The 13,447-nt window shown below is 41.9% G+C and overlaps 2 protein-coding genes across 2 annotated transcripts in view; one reads left to right on the top strand and one right to left on the bottom strand.

Annotated features, from left to right (window-relative positions):
- The window catches only part of LOC310715102 (craniofacial development protein 2-like), a 367,511-nt gene extending 358,113 nt beyond the window's left edge, over positions 1–9,398 (top strand). Inside the window, exon 2 of the mRNA XM_083521316.1 lies at positions 6,248–9,398. Coding sequence (XP_083377442.1) covers positions 6,379–7,608 — 1,230 coding nt within the window. The 5' untranslated portion in view covers positions 6,248–6,378 and the 3' untranslated portion in view covers positions 7,609–9,398. The remainder of the gene's footprint in view (positions 1–6,247) is intronic.
- The window catches only part of LOC310714898 (sodium- and chloride-dependent GABA transporter 2-like), a 107,083-nt gene that overhangs the window by 88,049 nt on the left and 5,587 nt on the right, over positions 1–13,447 (bottom strand). The window contains exons 6-14 of the mRNA XM_083520952.1: positions 6,044–6,178; positions 5,576–5,679; positions 4,234–4,358; positions 4,049–4,161; positions 3,789–3,926; positions 3,492–3,594; positions 3,269–3,369; positions 2,524–2,694; positions 1,623–2,410 (exon numbers count right to left, since the gene is read on the bottom strand). Coding sequence (XP_083377078.1) covers positions 2,294–2,410; positions 2,524–2,694; positions 3,269–3,369; positions 3,492–3,594; positions 3,789–3,926; positions 4,049–4,161; positions 4,234–4,358; positions 5,576–5,679; positions 6,044–6,178 — 1,107 coding nt within the window. The 3' untranslated portion in view covers positions 1,623–2,293. The remainder of the gene's footprint in view (positions 1–1,622; positions 2,411–2,523; positions 2,695–3,268; positions 3,370–3,491; positions 3,595–3,788; positions 3,927–4,048; positions 4,162–4,233; positions 4,359–5,575; positions 5,680–6,043; positions 6,179–13,447) is intronic.

Below are 13,447 nucleotides of genomic sequence, written 5' to 3'. Positions count from 1 at the left end.
TCCATTAAAAAGATACTAAAAAAATGGCTTTTGGCACTTCATATTAACGATTATCATGTTTTGTACACCATGTGTATGGAGCATCCTTCCATACATGTTCCTGTGTTGCTGCAATAAACTATATAAATTGATATGAGCTTTTCAATATAAACCTGCAACTACAATTATTATCCAAGCTATAATGAACTAAAAAATAAATCAGTAAAAATAATAAGTTAATAGCTAGGTAATAGTAGTCCACAAGTTTCCTACTAATTTCCATACCAATATCATACTCTGTCAAGGATTAATGCAAATTACATGTTAAATATTATCAGGTTCTATTTATATTGCAATACCATCTGTCTAATGTGCATAGTGAGCTAGAAGAACTGAAGTAAACAAATCTGATTTACAGGCAAGGTGCAGATATTCAGCCCAAACTGCAACTGACGATGTTATCATTATTTAATTAATTTATTGCATTAACTTTAGCTTAAATGTTAAATTTGTGTTAAATTATCCAGGTAAGAACATTTAACAGGCCTAATAAGTGTATAAACAGTATGATTGATGCAAAAATACAGCTTATGTTCTGTCCAAACTGAACTGAGTTCACCCTAAAATAGTTTTATTCATTAATTACCAATCTGTCATTTGCCTATTAGACAGATGTGGTATATTAGTTTAATTAAACTTATCAATTAAAAAACAAGTCATTTTGCTGGTCATACAAATTTGAGCTTTTGGGAAAATAAAAATGTGGTGCATGTAGTACTGCTTCACAAACAAGAGAGGGCGATAAAGCAACATAAAAACTACAAACTAAATAATAATACTGATTACAGTACAAATAGGCTATAATACACTGGACCTGTAAGAGCTAGTCAATTAAGTTACAAGTTTCAATTTCCATCATGTTCCTCCTGATAATTTCATATCATAAAAGGTAGACTAAAAAATATGCAAATGTAATTAAGTTTATTGTAAAAGCTGCCAGCCAAAGCAAAATTGTGAGGCAAAGGTATAAACAAAAAAGAGTTATACAAGTCAAATTTAAGTTCTGATTGAGATTGGTATCTTGTTACAAGTTTGGAAGGCCTTTGTCTGTGAACATGAAAGGATTAATGTGCTTTGGGGAAGTTTATTCAGAAGCAGTCATGTTTTTAGGTCCCTGTGTGTACTGCAAAACAGATGATATGTCTGTAATGTACATACATGGGCAGTTATTACAGTATTTGCCACAGCGCAACAGACACAATGTGATTGTTATTAGGGCACAACCTAAAAAAAAAGAGGTTTTGGATAAAAACAGACCTAACCTGACATTTCACCTATGACTATCAGTGTGCAATAATACACATTTCCCATGGTTTCATGCTGTTGTTACTAAAATAATAGTTATGCATAGGGTTACATTCTCCATTCTATAGCATTTCACTTGTATGGTTAAAAAGAGACAATGAAAAGTTTAATTCAAGATGACAGAACATTTTTGCATATTGTGTAGAGTTTCAATAATTATTTATTCTTTTACATGCTTTATATATATATATATATATATATATATATATATATATATATATATATATATATATATATATATATATATATATATATATATATAGTGAATAACACTGAACAGTGAACCAGTGACAGGGTCATGGGCAGTCAAGGCTCACTAATGAACGTGAGGAGTGAAGTTTGGCCCGTGTCGTTGTCTGATCCAACAAACAAGCTACTGCAGCTTAATCTGCTGAAGAAGTTAATGCTGTTAATGTTTGACGGGTCAGGACTATTTTGGCAGCAAAAGGGGGACCAACACAATATTAGGCAGGTGGTCATAAAGCTATGCCTGTTTGGTGTATTTAACCCATGTTACTAACAATGTTTTTAACAGTGGTACCGCACTTAAAAGTTACATTTCTATGAAAGACATATATATTGTGCTTATCTTTACCAAGGTTGTCAATGAATCTGGAGGGTCCTTCAGATAGTTAATGTTGTCAACAGAGTGATGTGTTTAAACAAGTATTGGCTAGTGCATTTTATGAACAGCACACAACAGCAACATTCATGATAAAATAATCACCTCTACAGTCAATTATACTTTATGTATGGTCTAATGGTTTGATCATGTGTTGGTTTTTGATACATATATCTGTTGCAATATCAAAGTAATTTCAGATTTTTTTCGTGCAATCTGTTCTTGCTGAACATTTCATTAATTAAAAATCCTCTAATAATGTAGAGTAAACAGTGATGTACAATGAGAAAAATAAACATATAAGAACTGTATATTTAGGGATGTTCTTTAAGGATGTTCTTGTTTTTGTGGTACAGTTGTTAAGGCGATACAAGTTGAACAGTTTTTTCTTCTGCTTGAGTTCAGATGAAGGTTTCTTTCTGGGGTACATAGATCATTTAATCTCTAAAGGATGATGAAAAGTGGGTTAAGTTAACTGGGTTAAGTACATAAACAAGTAATAATATACAAGTATTAATCATTTACTGTTCTCACATTTAGTCTGGAATGGAACATACCTGTCTCATTGAGCCACTAGAAGTGAGGAAAGCATAGATCATCCAAAGGGGAACCAGTAGAGTTGAAGAGAGTGTGAAGAACCAGCCAATAGCATAGCCCCACCAGGGGTATTCAATTACATTGTTAAACTTTAGAGGAGTGAATTTGACCAGATAGAAAACGAATGTACCCTAAAGAAAAAGTTAGATAGTTAAATTCAAGATAATATTGCCATACATTACAGTATATACAAACTTATATTTTAAAAATGTATTTCTAACACCTTAATCATGTGGTGGTTTTGTTTTTGTTGTTTGTTTTGTTGAATTTGGCTGTTATAGAGAAATAAAAACTAACTAAAATAAACCCACCTTTCAGTGTACTCAAATGAATCATACCTTTTAACCCTGTGAACCTGTGTAATCAGTTGTTGAAACCTCTAACTGTATCACACATCTATGCTGATTATGTTCTTTAACTATAAGCAGAATTGTCTCATTGTCTCAGGCTATTTTGTCTAAAGAATCTCTAGTTTGTATGCCATTTGAAATAAACATAAATGTTGAATGATTAGTCTGCAAGACATTTCTTATTTAATTAACAGGAATCACATGCATGCAGTGCTGAAGAGCAAAGATAATGTTCATGACTACAAAATGTAGGAGCCCTTGGTCTGTTATCAGTAGTAGAAGTATTGAGTATTCAAGTATTCATTTATTTTATTCAATGTACCCAATAAGTATGAACACATTTCCAGGTACTTACAGTGCAGACTAGAGGAGTGATGTATTTCCAAGAGTATTTTATCAAGAACAATGGTCGATAGCCAATCATGTCTTCAATATTATCATACAGACGGTCAGCGCCTACAAAAAAGTGCAACCAATATACATTGACATTAATGTAATGCATATTATTTACTCCCCATTTGTTGAAAATAAATCTGCAGGCCACAAACATGCACTCTTCTCAAACTGTAAATACTCACCATACACCCACCCTATACACACTGACTGCATAATAGCGAATAACAGAAGTGTCATCCCACTGCAGCAATAGTAATCAAACAACTGGAAAATATACAAGCCACCCTGGAGGATGAAACTAAAAGTCAGAATCTAGGCCTAATAATTTACAGGAACGTTTTTAAAAGCTTCTGAAATAGAAAAATACAATAACTATTTCAACATAGTATTTATTTATATATTTGACTCTAACTCACATGTTAAGCTATAGGTGCAGGACCTGTGCATTTATTCTAGAGTAATCAAGAAATCATAATAACCTCTGAAACCATAACCAGGCCAATGAGAAAACTCCCAACACAGATGAAGGACAGGGTGAGTTCACGCCGATAACCAATGAGTAAGTAAGAGGGGTACAGGTCTGTTATAGCTGTCATTAATGACTCCAATCCTACAAACTAAAAAAAGGGGGGATGGAGAAGGTGGAGAAACATATAAGTACTTAATATTACATGCTTTAATTATCTTTTAATCCATAGATCTTATTTAACATTGCTTTTGACTGATTATTTCTAATTACCTGAGTGTCCAAGCCCAACAGAACTGTCATAATAAAGAAACAAATTGCCCATAATTGTGGAACAGGCATCATAGCAACTGCCCTGGGGTATGCAATAAAGGCCAACCCTGGACCTGGGAAAACAAATAAAATTATAATTTAAAGACACTCTGCTCAAATAGTAGATAGTTTAGAACTTCAGTTACCTGACTCTGCCACTGTTGAGATGTCTGTCTCCTGCTCATAAGCCATGAATCCCAACACAGAGAAAATGGCAAAGCCAGCCACAAAACTGGTCACACTGTTCAACAGGCAAAGGTAAATACAGTCCCTGGGAAGAAAACATACAACATGCAGTGTTGGGGGTAACGCGTTACAAGTAACGTGCTTACGTAATAATATTACTTTTCTGGAGTAACGAGTAAAGTAGCGCGTTACTTTATAAATGTACACATTAATATCTGAGTAACTTTTTAAAAAAAGTAATGCGAGTTACTTTCCAGTTAAATTATTTTGCATAAAAAAATAAATACTGAATTAAAATGAACGTAGTCACGTAGAATCGCGCACTCACACGTGCGAGCCGTGGGAACAGAAGCTGGTCGGAAGCGGAGATAGCAAACCAGAGCTTTACATTACTGTGATGGAAGTGTTCTCATTATTTTGAAATAGTCGAGGAAAAGAAAAAAGGAATAATGGTTAAGTGTAGATTATGTGTTGGTGAAAAGCTCTTGTCAACTGCAAAAAATACCACTAAAAAAACAACAACATCTGCATGCAAAGCACAGCACTATAGGTGTGTGTGTGTGTGTGTGTGTGTGTGTGTGTGTGTGTGTGTGTGTGTGTGTGTGTGTGTGTGTGTGTGTGTGTGTGTGTGTGTGTATAATGTTGAATATATGGAACTGGAGACAGAAATATAGAACACGTTTGACGTTCCACCACTGGAGACACATGAACGATGCCATCACAGCGGAGATAGAGAGCAAATTCACAGCTCATGTGGGAAGATAAACTGCCACGGTCACTGATAATAGCGCAAACTTTGGATCAGCGTTCAGAATGTTTCAAGCTGATGATGAAGCAGAGAATGATGTAGACGAGGATGAGGTCATATTTACAGGATTGCACAAAGTTTTATGTGATGACAGCGAAAGTTATGTTGGTTCTCCACATCACGGTGTGCAGCCCACACATGTCTTTTGCCCTTATATAACTTATTGCTTAATGGCAAAGATCTATATTACACCTGTTACACCTGTAAGGCGTGAAAGAGATACAAGTAACGCAAAAGTAACGCAGAAGTAATATAACGCGTTATGCTCTTCTGGACCGTCTGGGTTTGTAACAAATTATTAGAAGCATGTATGTATCAAATTAGAGATCAAGTAATATGCATGTGTGTCGCGTGTGTGTGTGTGTGTGTGTGTGTGTGTGTGTGTGTGTGTGTGTGTGTGTGTGTGTGTGTGTGTGTGTTTTGCTTAACTGATACAAATACAAAATGGTCGCAACCCTAACCCTGTAGTACCTCCTCTCCTGAATTGAGCTTACTTGTAGCAGTTATTGTTGTACTTGTTGTAGCTTCCAAGAGCAACAAGACAGCCCATGCAGAGAGCATAGGAGTAAAAAATTTGAGTTCCAGCATCCATCCACACCTACATTGCATGAAAAATTTTTTAGATATTTGCAACATGACATAGAAACAAAGTAATTCTCCATTGATTTAGTTAAGCTAAAATATGTAAGTACTAATAAACATTGAGGTTCTCTGACACAATTGTTATAGTTGTTATTCTATATAACTTCGATATCATTAATTTTTCATTTTAAAAAATCATAAATAAGGCACTGTATTTAGACACTACACCAAACAAAACTTATGTTTCTGTGTTTAAATTTGAGTCTTAACATTGACTTTGCACTGGCTTTGCACCAAAGTGACAGCTGGCAATAGAAATGTACTTCTTCCAATGCAGGGTCCTATATTTTTTTTAACTAAAAATGTAATTATATTTCTACCTGTGGTTCTGCGAGACGTGTAGGATCTGGGTAGAGATAAAATCTGATGCCATCAAAGGCCCCAGGCAATGTGATTCCACGCAGCAACAGCACCACCAGCATAACATAAGGAAAAGTAGCAGTGAAATAGACCACCTGAGAAAGAAAAACCTCTCTCAGTCAAGAACTAATAAGTGATTATTATTATTATTATTATTATTATAGTTATTAAAACAGTAACCCAGCCATTAGGGAGGCACAAGCCAGTGCACTCTTAGTGCCGGTCCCAAGCCCGGATAAATGGGGAGGGTTGCGTTAGGAAGGGCATCCAGCGTAAAACATGTGCCAAATCAAATATGCGGGTCACGAATAAGAATTTCATACCGGATCGGTCGAGGCCCGGGTTAACAACGACCGCCACAGGTATCGTTAGCCAACAGGGTACCGGTGGAAATTGGGCTACTGTTGGCCGAAGGAGGAGGAGGAGAGGAGGAAGACGCCTACAGAGGCGACAGGGAAAGGAAAAGTGTAGGAGAGTGGAGGTTCGGGTTGGTACTTTAAATGTTGGCACTATGACTGGTAAAGGGAGAGAGATAGCTGATATGATGGAGAGTAGAAAGGTAGATATGTTGTGTGTTCAGGAGACCAAGTGGAAAGGGAGTAAGGCCAGAAACATTGGAGGTGGGTTTAAACTGTTCTATCATGGTGTGGATGGAAAGAGAAATGGTGTAGGGGTGATTCTGAAGGAAGAGTACAGTAAGAGTGTAGTGGAGGTGAAGAGAGTTTCTGATAGGGTGATGATCGTGAAGGTGGAAGTTGAAGGGATGATGATAAATGTCATCAGTGCCTATGCTCCACAAGTCGGCTGTGAGATGGAGGAGAAGGAAAGATTCTGGAGTGAATTAGATGAAGTGGTAGATGGTGTCCCTAGAAATGAACGATTGGTGATTGGGGCAGACTTTAATGGACATGTAGGTGAGGGGAACAGAGGTGATGAGAAGGTTATGGGTAGGTATGGCCTAAAGGAGAGAAATGTGGAAGGGCAGATGGTGGTAGATTTTGCTAAAAGGATGAAAATGGCAGTGGTAAACACTTATTTTAAGAAGAAGGAGGATCATAGGGTGACGTATAAGAGTGGAGGAAGGTGCACACAGGTGGACTATGTTCTATGTAGGAGATGCAACCTGAAGGAGATTGGAGACTGTAAGGTGCTGGCAGGGGACAGTGTAGCTAGACAGCATCGGATGGTGGTCTGTAGGATGGTTTTGGAGGCGAAGAAGAAGAGGAGGAGAGTAAGGACTGAAAGAAGAATAAGATGGTGGAAACTGAAGGAGGAAGACTGTAGTGTGAGGTTCAGGGAAGAGGTCAGACAGAGGCTCGGTGGTGGTAAAGAGGTGCTGAATGATTGGGAAACTACCGCAGGAGTGATGAGGGAGGCAGCTAGAAAGGTACTTGGTGTGACATCTGGAAATAGAAAGGAAGACAAGGAGACGTGGTGGTGGAATGAGGAAGTGCAGGGGAGCATAAGGGGAAAGAGGTTAACAAAACAGAAGTGGGATCGACAGGGTGATGAGAAAAGTAGGTAGGAGTACAAGGAGATGCGGCAGCAGGTAAAGAGGGATGTGGCGAAAGCCAAGGAAAAGGCATACGAGGAGCTGTATGAGAGGTTGAACACTAAGGAAGGAGAAAAGGATTTGTACCGATTGGCCAGGCAGAGAGATCGAGCTGGGAAGGATGTGTTGCAAGTTAGAGCAATAAAGGATGGAGATGGAAATGTGTTGACTAGTGAGGAGAGTGTGTTGAGAAGATGGAGGGAGTATTTTGAGCAGCTAATGAACGAGGAAAATGAGAGAGAGAGAAGGTTGGATGATGTGGAGTTAGTAAAGCAGGAAGTGGATAGGATTAGTAAGGAGGAAGTGAGAGCAGCGATTAAGAGGATGAAAAGGGGAAAGTCGGTTGGACCAGATGACATACCGGTAGAAGCGTGGAGATGTTTAGGAGAGATGGCAGTGGAGTTTTTAACCAGATTGTTTAACAAGATTTTGGAAGGTGAGAGGATGCCTGAGGAATGGAGAAGGAGTGTGCTGGTACCGATCTTTAAGCATAAAGGAGATGTGCAGACCTGCAGTAACTACAGGGGAATAAAGTTGATCAGCCACACCATGAAGTTATGGGAAAGTGTAGTGGAAGCCAGGCTGAGAGAAGAGGTGACCATCTGTGAGCAACAGTATGGTTTCATGCCGAGGAAGAGCACCACAGATGCCTTATTTGCTTTGAGAACGTTGTAGGAGAAGTATAGAGAAGGACAGAAGGAGTTGCATTGTGTATTTGTGGATTTAGAGAAAGCGTACGACAGGGTGCCAAGAGAGGAGTTGTGGTATTGTATGAGGAAGTCAGGTGTGTCAGAGAAGTATGTGAGGGTGGTGCAGGACATGTATGAGGACAGTGTGACAGCAGTGAAGTGTGCAGTAGGAACGACAGACTGGTTCAAGGTGAAGGTTGGACTGCATCAAGGATCTGCCCTGAGCCCTTTCTTGTTTGCAGTGGTGATGGACAGGTTGACGGACGAGGTCAGACAGGAGTCTCCCTGGACTATGATGTTTGTGGATGATATTGTGATTTGTGGTGAGAGCAGTGAGCAGGTTGAGAAGAGCCTGGAGAGGTGGAGGTACGCGCTGGAGAGAAGGGGAATGAAAGTCAGTAGGAGTAAGACAGAGTATATGTGCGTAAATGAGAGGGAGGGCAGTGGAGTGGTGCGGTTACAGGGAGAAGAGGTGAAGAAGGTGGAGGAGTTCAGGTACCTGGGGTCAACAGTGCAAAGTAATGGAGAGTGTGTTAGGGAAGTGAAGAAAAGGGTGCAGGCAGGGTGGAGTGGGTGGAGAAGAGTGACAGGAGTGATTTGTGATAGTAGAGTATCTGCAAGAATGAAAGGAAAAGTTTATAGGACTGTGGTGAGACCTGCGATGTTGTATGGATTAGAGACAGTGGCATTGAGTAAAAGGCAGGAGGCGGAGCTGGAGGTAGCAGAGCTGAAGATGTTAAGGTTTTCGTTGGGAGTGACGAGGATGGACAAGATTAGAAATGAGTTTATTAGAGGGACAGCGCATGTTGGACGTTTTGGTGACAAGGTGAGGGAGGCGAGATTGAGATGGTTTGGACATGTGCAGAGGAGGGACATGAATTATATCGGTAGGAGAATGCTGAGGATGGAGCCACCAGGAAGGAGGAAAAGAGGAGACTAAGGAGGAGGTTCATGGATGTGGTGAGGGAAGACATGCAGGTAGTTGGTGTAAAAGAGGCAGATGTAGAGGACAGGGTGGTATGGAGACGGATGATCCGCTGTGGCGACCCCTAATGGGAGCAGCCGAAAGAAAAAGAAGAAGTTATTAAAACAGTCATCTTTTTTTTTTTTTATATGTGCAGGAGTGGGAAGTAACAAAGTATAAATACTTCATTAATGTACTTAACCATCCTCTTGTGTTAGGGTCGGCACCGACCCGTTTTTAGGTTTAAATGCACAGAAGTACCACATAAATGTGTTTATTGGATAAAGTTTTTTTTTTACTTTGTCAGGAAACTCTATTTAAACAAAATAAAACAAAAAAATCTATTTTACTAAATTATAAAATGCTCTGGTACAATTTATGACCTTTGTGTTGTTATGGTTTTGACCCAGTTATAATATAATATTTTAAAACAATAATTAGTGGCAAAACTGAAATAAAAAATACACTGTCAGCTCACTAACACAGTCAGCCAACAGCTTACTGACAGCCAGCTCCTCTCCTAACCCTGTAAGCTTTAGTTAGGGGCTTTTCTCTTTGCCTGTTTGTTGCCTTCCCTGAACAAATAAAACAACCAAACAAAAAAGGACATGTTTAGACATGTAAGCCATGCATAAGACCAATTCAGTTTAGAGTTATTGACTTGCAGAGTGCATATCTCCAGTTTGCAGCATGCAAAAAATGAGAAGATTTACAACAAGCCAAGCTCTCGATCATTTCTTCACTGAAATTGAGGCAGAGGACACTGAGCAGCATAGCAATACAGATAAACAGGTTTCGGAGGAGGAAGACAATGTAGAGTATCAACCAGAAGACACAGACACATCTGATGAGTCTGATGAAGAGGTCACTGGATCCAAGATGGCGGCGCGGCAGTAGCTCGCAGCGGCCGCTCCGGACCCAAAATGGTGCTAACTTTATTTTGTAGCCCGCCTTACACAACACATGGACATCGGAGCAACCGGTGTGCCTGTGTACAACCGCAAAACACTGAAAGAACTCAGAAACAACCCAAACAACACCATAAATGATGACCTGCGGCAGAAACTACGCGACCTCGGCGTGCTCCGAGAACCAGGCCTCCAGACCTCGGCATCGCCTGCGGAGGACGGACGGAGGAGGGGGAATCGTAAGCGCTGCGCGAGGTAGCAGAAACGCGGAAAGCGAGCGGGTGCTAATGCTAGGCTAAAAGCTAACCCTAGCCGGCCCGCTCTACCATCACTACTGCTGGCAAATGTCTGCTCCCTGGACAATAAATTAGACTACATCAGACTCCAACAAGCTACTTGGCGTGAGTACAGACACTGTTGCGTTTTTGTGTTTACGGAGACGTGGCTGAGCGACAGAGTTCCGGACGCCCCCATCCACGTTTCGTGCCGACAGAAATGCAGCTCTGTGCGGTAGGACTCGCGGTGGCGGTCTGTGTGTTTACATCAACACGGAATGGTGTAAGAACTCTGTGCTTGTTTCTACCTACTGCTCATCGCTGCTGGAGTTTATTGTTGTGAGATGTAGACCTTTTTATTTACCCCGGGAATTCACCACTGCTATTGTGCTCGGAGTGTACATACCACCTAGCGCTAATGCTAAGGAAGCGCTCAGTGTGCTTTACGGGACCATTAGCGGACTTCAAAACTCACACCCTGACGGATTGTTTATTGTCGCCAGAGATTTTAATCACGCAAATATCAGGACTGTGCTTCCCAAATTCTATCAGAATGTGGACTTTGCAACCAGAGGAGAAAACACGCTGGATGTTGTTTACACAAACATCCGGGGCGCATACCGGGCGAAGCCCCGCCCCCACCTCGGGTACTCAGACCACATCTCTGTTATGCTGATCCCAGCATACAGACCACTCAGCAGGTGTTCAGGACCAGCTCAAAAACAAGTGAGAACCTGGCCAGCAGGATCCATGTCTGCTCTCCAGGACTGTTTTGAATGCACTGACTGGGTCATGTTCAGGGAAGCTGCAACCAATGGCGATTTCATCAACTTGGAGGAATACACGTCAACAGTGACCAGCTACATCGGCAAGTGCATTGATGACGTGACTATTTCCAAGACCATCACTACACGCTCCAACCAGAAGCTGTGGATGACCGCCAAGGTGCGTGCGCTGCTAAAAACAAGAGACTCTGCCTTCAGAGCAGGGGACAAGACGGCCTTAAAAACAGCAAGGGCCAAACTGTCCCGTGCCATCAGAGAGGCGAAGCGCGCACACGCCAAGAGAATCCATGGCCACTTCCAGGACAGCGGAGACGCCATGTGGCAGGGCATCCAGGCGATCACGAATTACAAGACCACATCACCTGCTTGTGACCATGACCCCTCCCTCCCAGATGCGCTGAATGACTTCTACGCCCGGTTCGAGGTGCAGAACAGCGTGGTGGCGAGGAAGACCATCCCTCCTCCCATTGACCAGGTGCTCTGTCTCACCACAGCTGAAGTGAGGAAAACTCTATGCAGAGTTAACCCACGGAAGTCTGCTGGACCTGACAACATTCCTGGCAGAGTGCTCAGGGAATGTGCAGAACAACTAGCAGATGTATTCACTGACATCTTTAACATCTCCCTGAGCAGCGCCACTGTTCCCACGTGCCTCAAGATGACGACCATCATTCCTGTGCCGAAGAAGTCTTCTGTCTTCTGCCTCAATGACTATCGTCCCGTTGCACTCACACCCATCATGATGAAGTGCTTCGAGAGGCTCGTCATGAGGCACATAAAGACCCAGCTCCCACCCGCACTGGACCCCATGCAGTTTGCGTATCATCCAAACCGCTCCACGGACGATGCCATCTCCACAACCCTCCATCTGGCCCTCACCCATCTGGATAACAAAGACTCTTATGTAAGGATGCTGTTCATAGACTTCAGTTCAGCATTTAACACAATCATTTCTCAGCACCTGATTGAGAAGTTGAGCCTACTGGGCCTGAACACCTCCCTCTGCAACTGGATCCTGGACTTCCTGACTGAGAGACCTCAGTCAGTCAGGATCGGGAACAGCATCTCCAGCACCACCACACTGAGCACTGGAGCCCCTCAGGGCTGTGTGCTCAGTCCACTGCTGTTCACTCTGCTGACTCACGACTGTGCACCAACGCACAGCTCGAATCATATCATTAAGTTCGCTGATAACACGACCGTGGTGGGTCTAATCAGCAAGAACTACGAGTCAGCATACAGAGAGGAGGTGCAACGGTTAACAGCCTGGTGTGGAGCCAACAACCTGTCTCTGAACGTGGACAAAACCAAAGAGATGGTTGTTGACTTCAGGAGAGCACAGAGAGACCATTCTCCACTGATCATCGAGGGATCTTCAGTGGAGATCGTCAAGAGCACCAAATTCCTTGGTGTTCATCTGGCGGATAACCTCACCTGGTCACTTAACACCAGCTTCATCACCAAGAAAGCCCAGCAGCGTCTCTACTTTCTGAGAAGGCTGAGGAAAGCTCATCTCCCTCCCCCCATCCTGACCATGTTCTACAGAGGGGCCATCGAGAACATCTTGAGCAGCTGCATCACTGCCTGGTTTGGGAACTGCACCGTCTCGGATCGCAAGACCCTACAGAGGATAGTGAGGACAGCTGAGAAGATCATCGGAGTCTTTCTCCCCTCTATCATGGGCAATTACACCACACACTGCATCCGCAAAGCACACAGCATTGTGGATGACCACACACACCCGTCACACACACACTTCACCCTCCTACCATCAGGGAAACGGTTCCGAAGCATTCGGGCCGTCACAACAAGACTGTGCAACAGTTTTTTCCCGCAAGCCATCAGGCTCCTCAACAAACATCTGAACTGAACTTTCTCTCACACACACACACATACTCACACACACACACTTACACACAACTGTGTGACTGATCTGTACAACCGGACTCAACACACCTACACTCCGCACACCCAGGTCTCAACACCATTTACACCTTTCATTGTCGCAATAATGTTTACATGCCGTTTGTTGTTTGTTGCTGATCTTCCGGGACTTGCTCTCTTTGCACAATATTCTGTCCAAATCCTTTGGTCACTGATCACTTTATTTTTGATTGCTGCTATTGTAGAATTGCACAATTGTTTACATTTCTCTGTTTACATTTTTCTGCTACTGTGCACCTTATTCTGT

This window comes from Silurus aristotelis (genome assembly GCF_946808225.1).
Source record: "Silurus aristotelis genome assembly, chromosome: 2".
Lineage (NCBI taxonomy): Eukaryota > Metazoa > Chordata > Actinopteri > Siluriformes > Siluridae > Silurus > Silurus aristotelis.
Note: the sequence above shows the minus strand (reverse complement) of the source record. Positions and strands in the feature narration are given on the sequence as shown.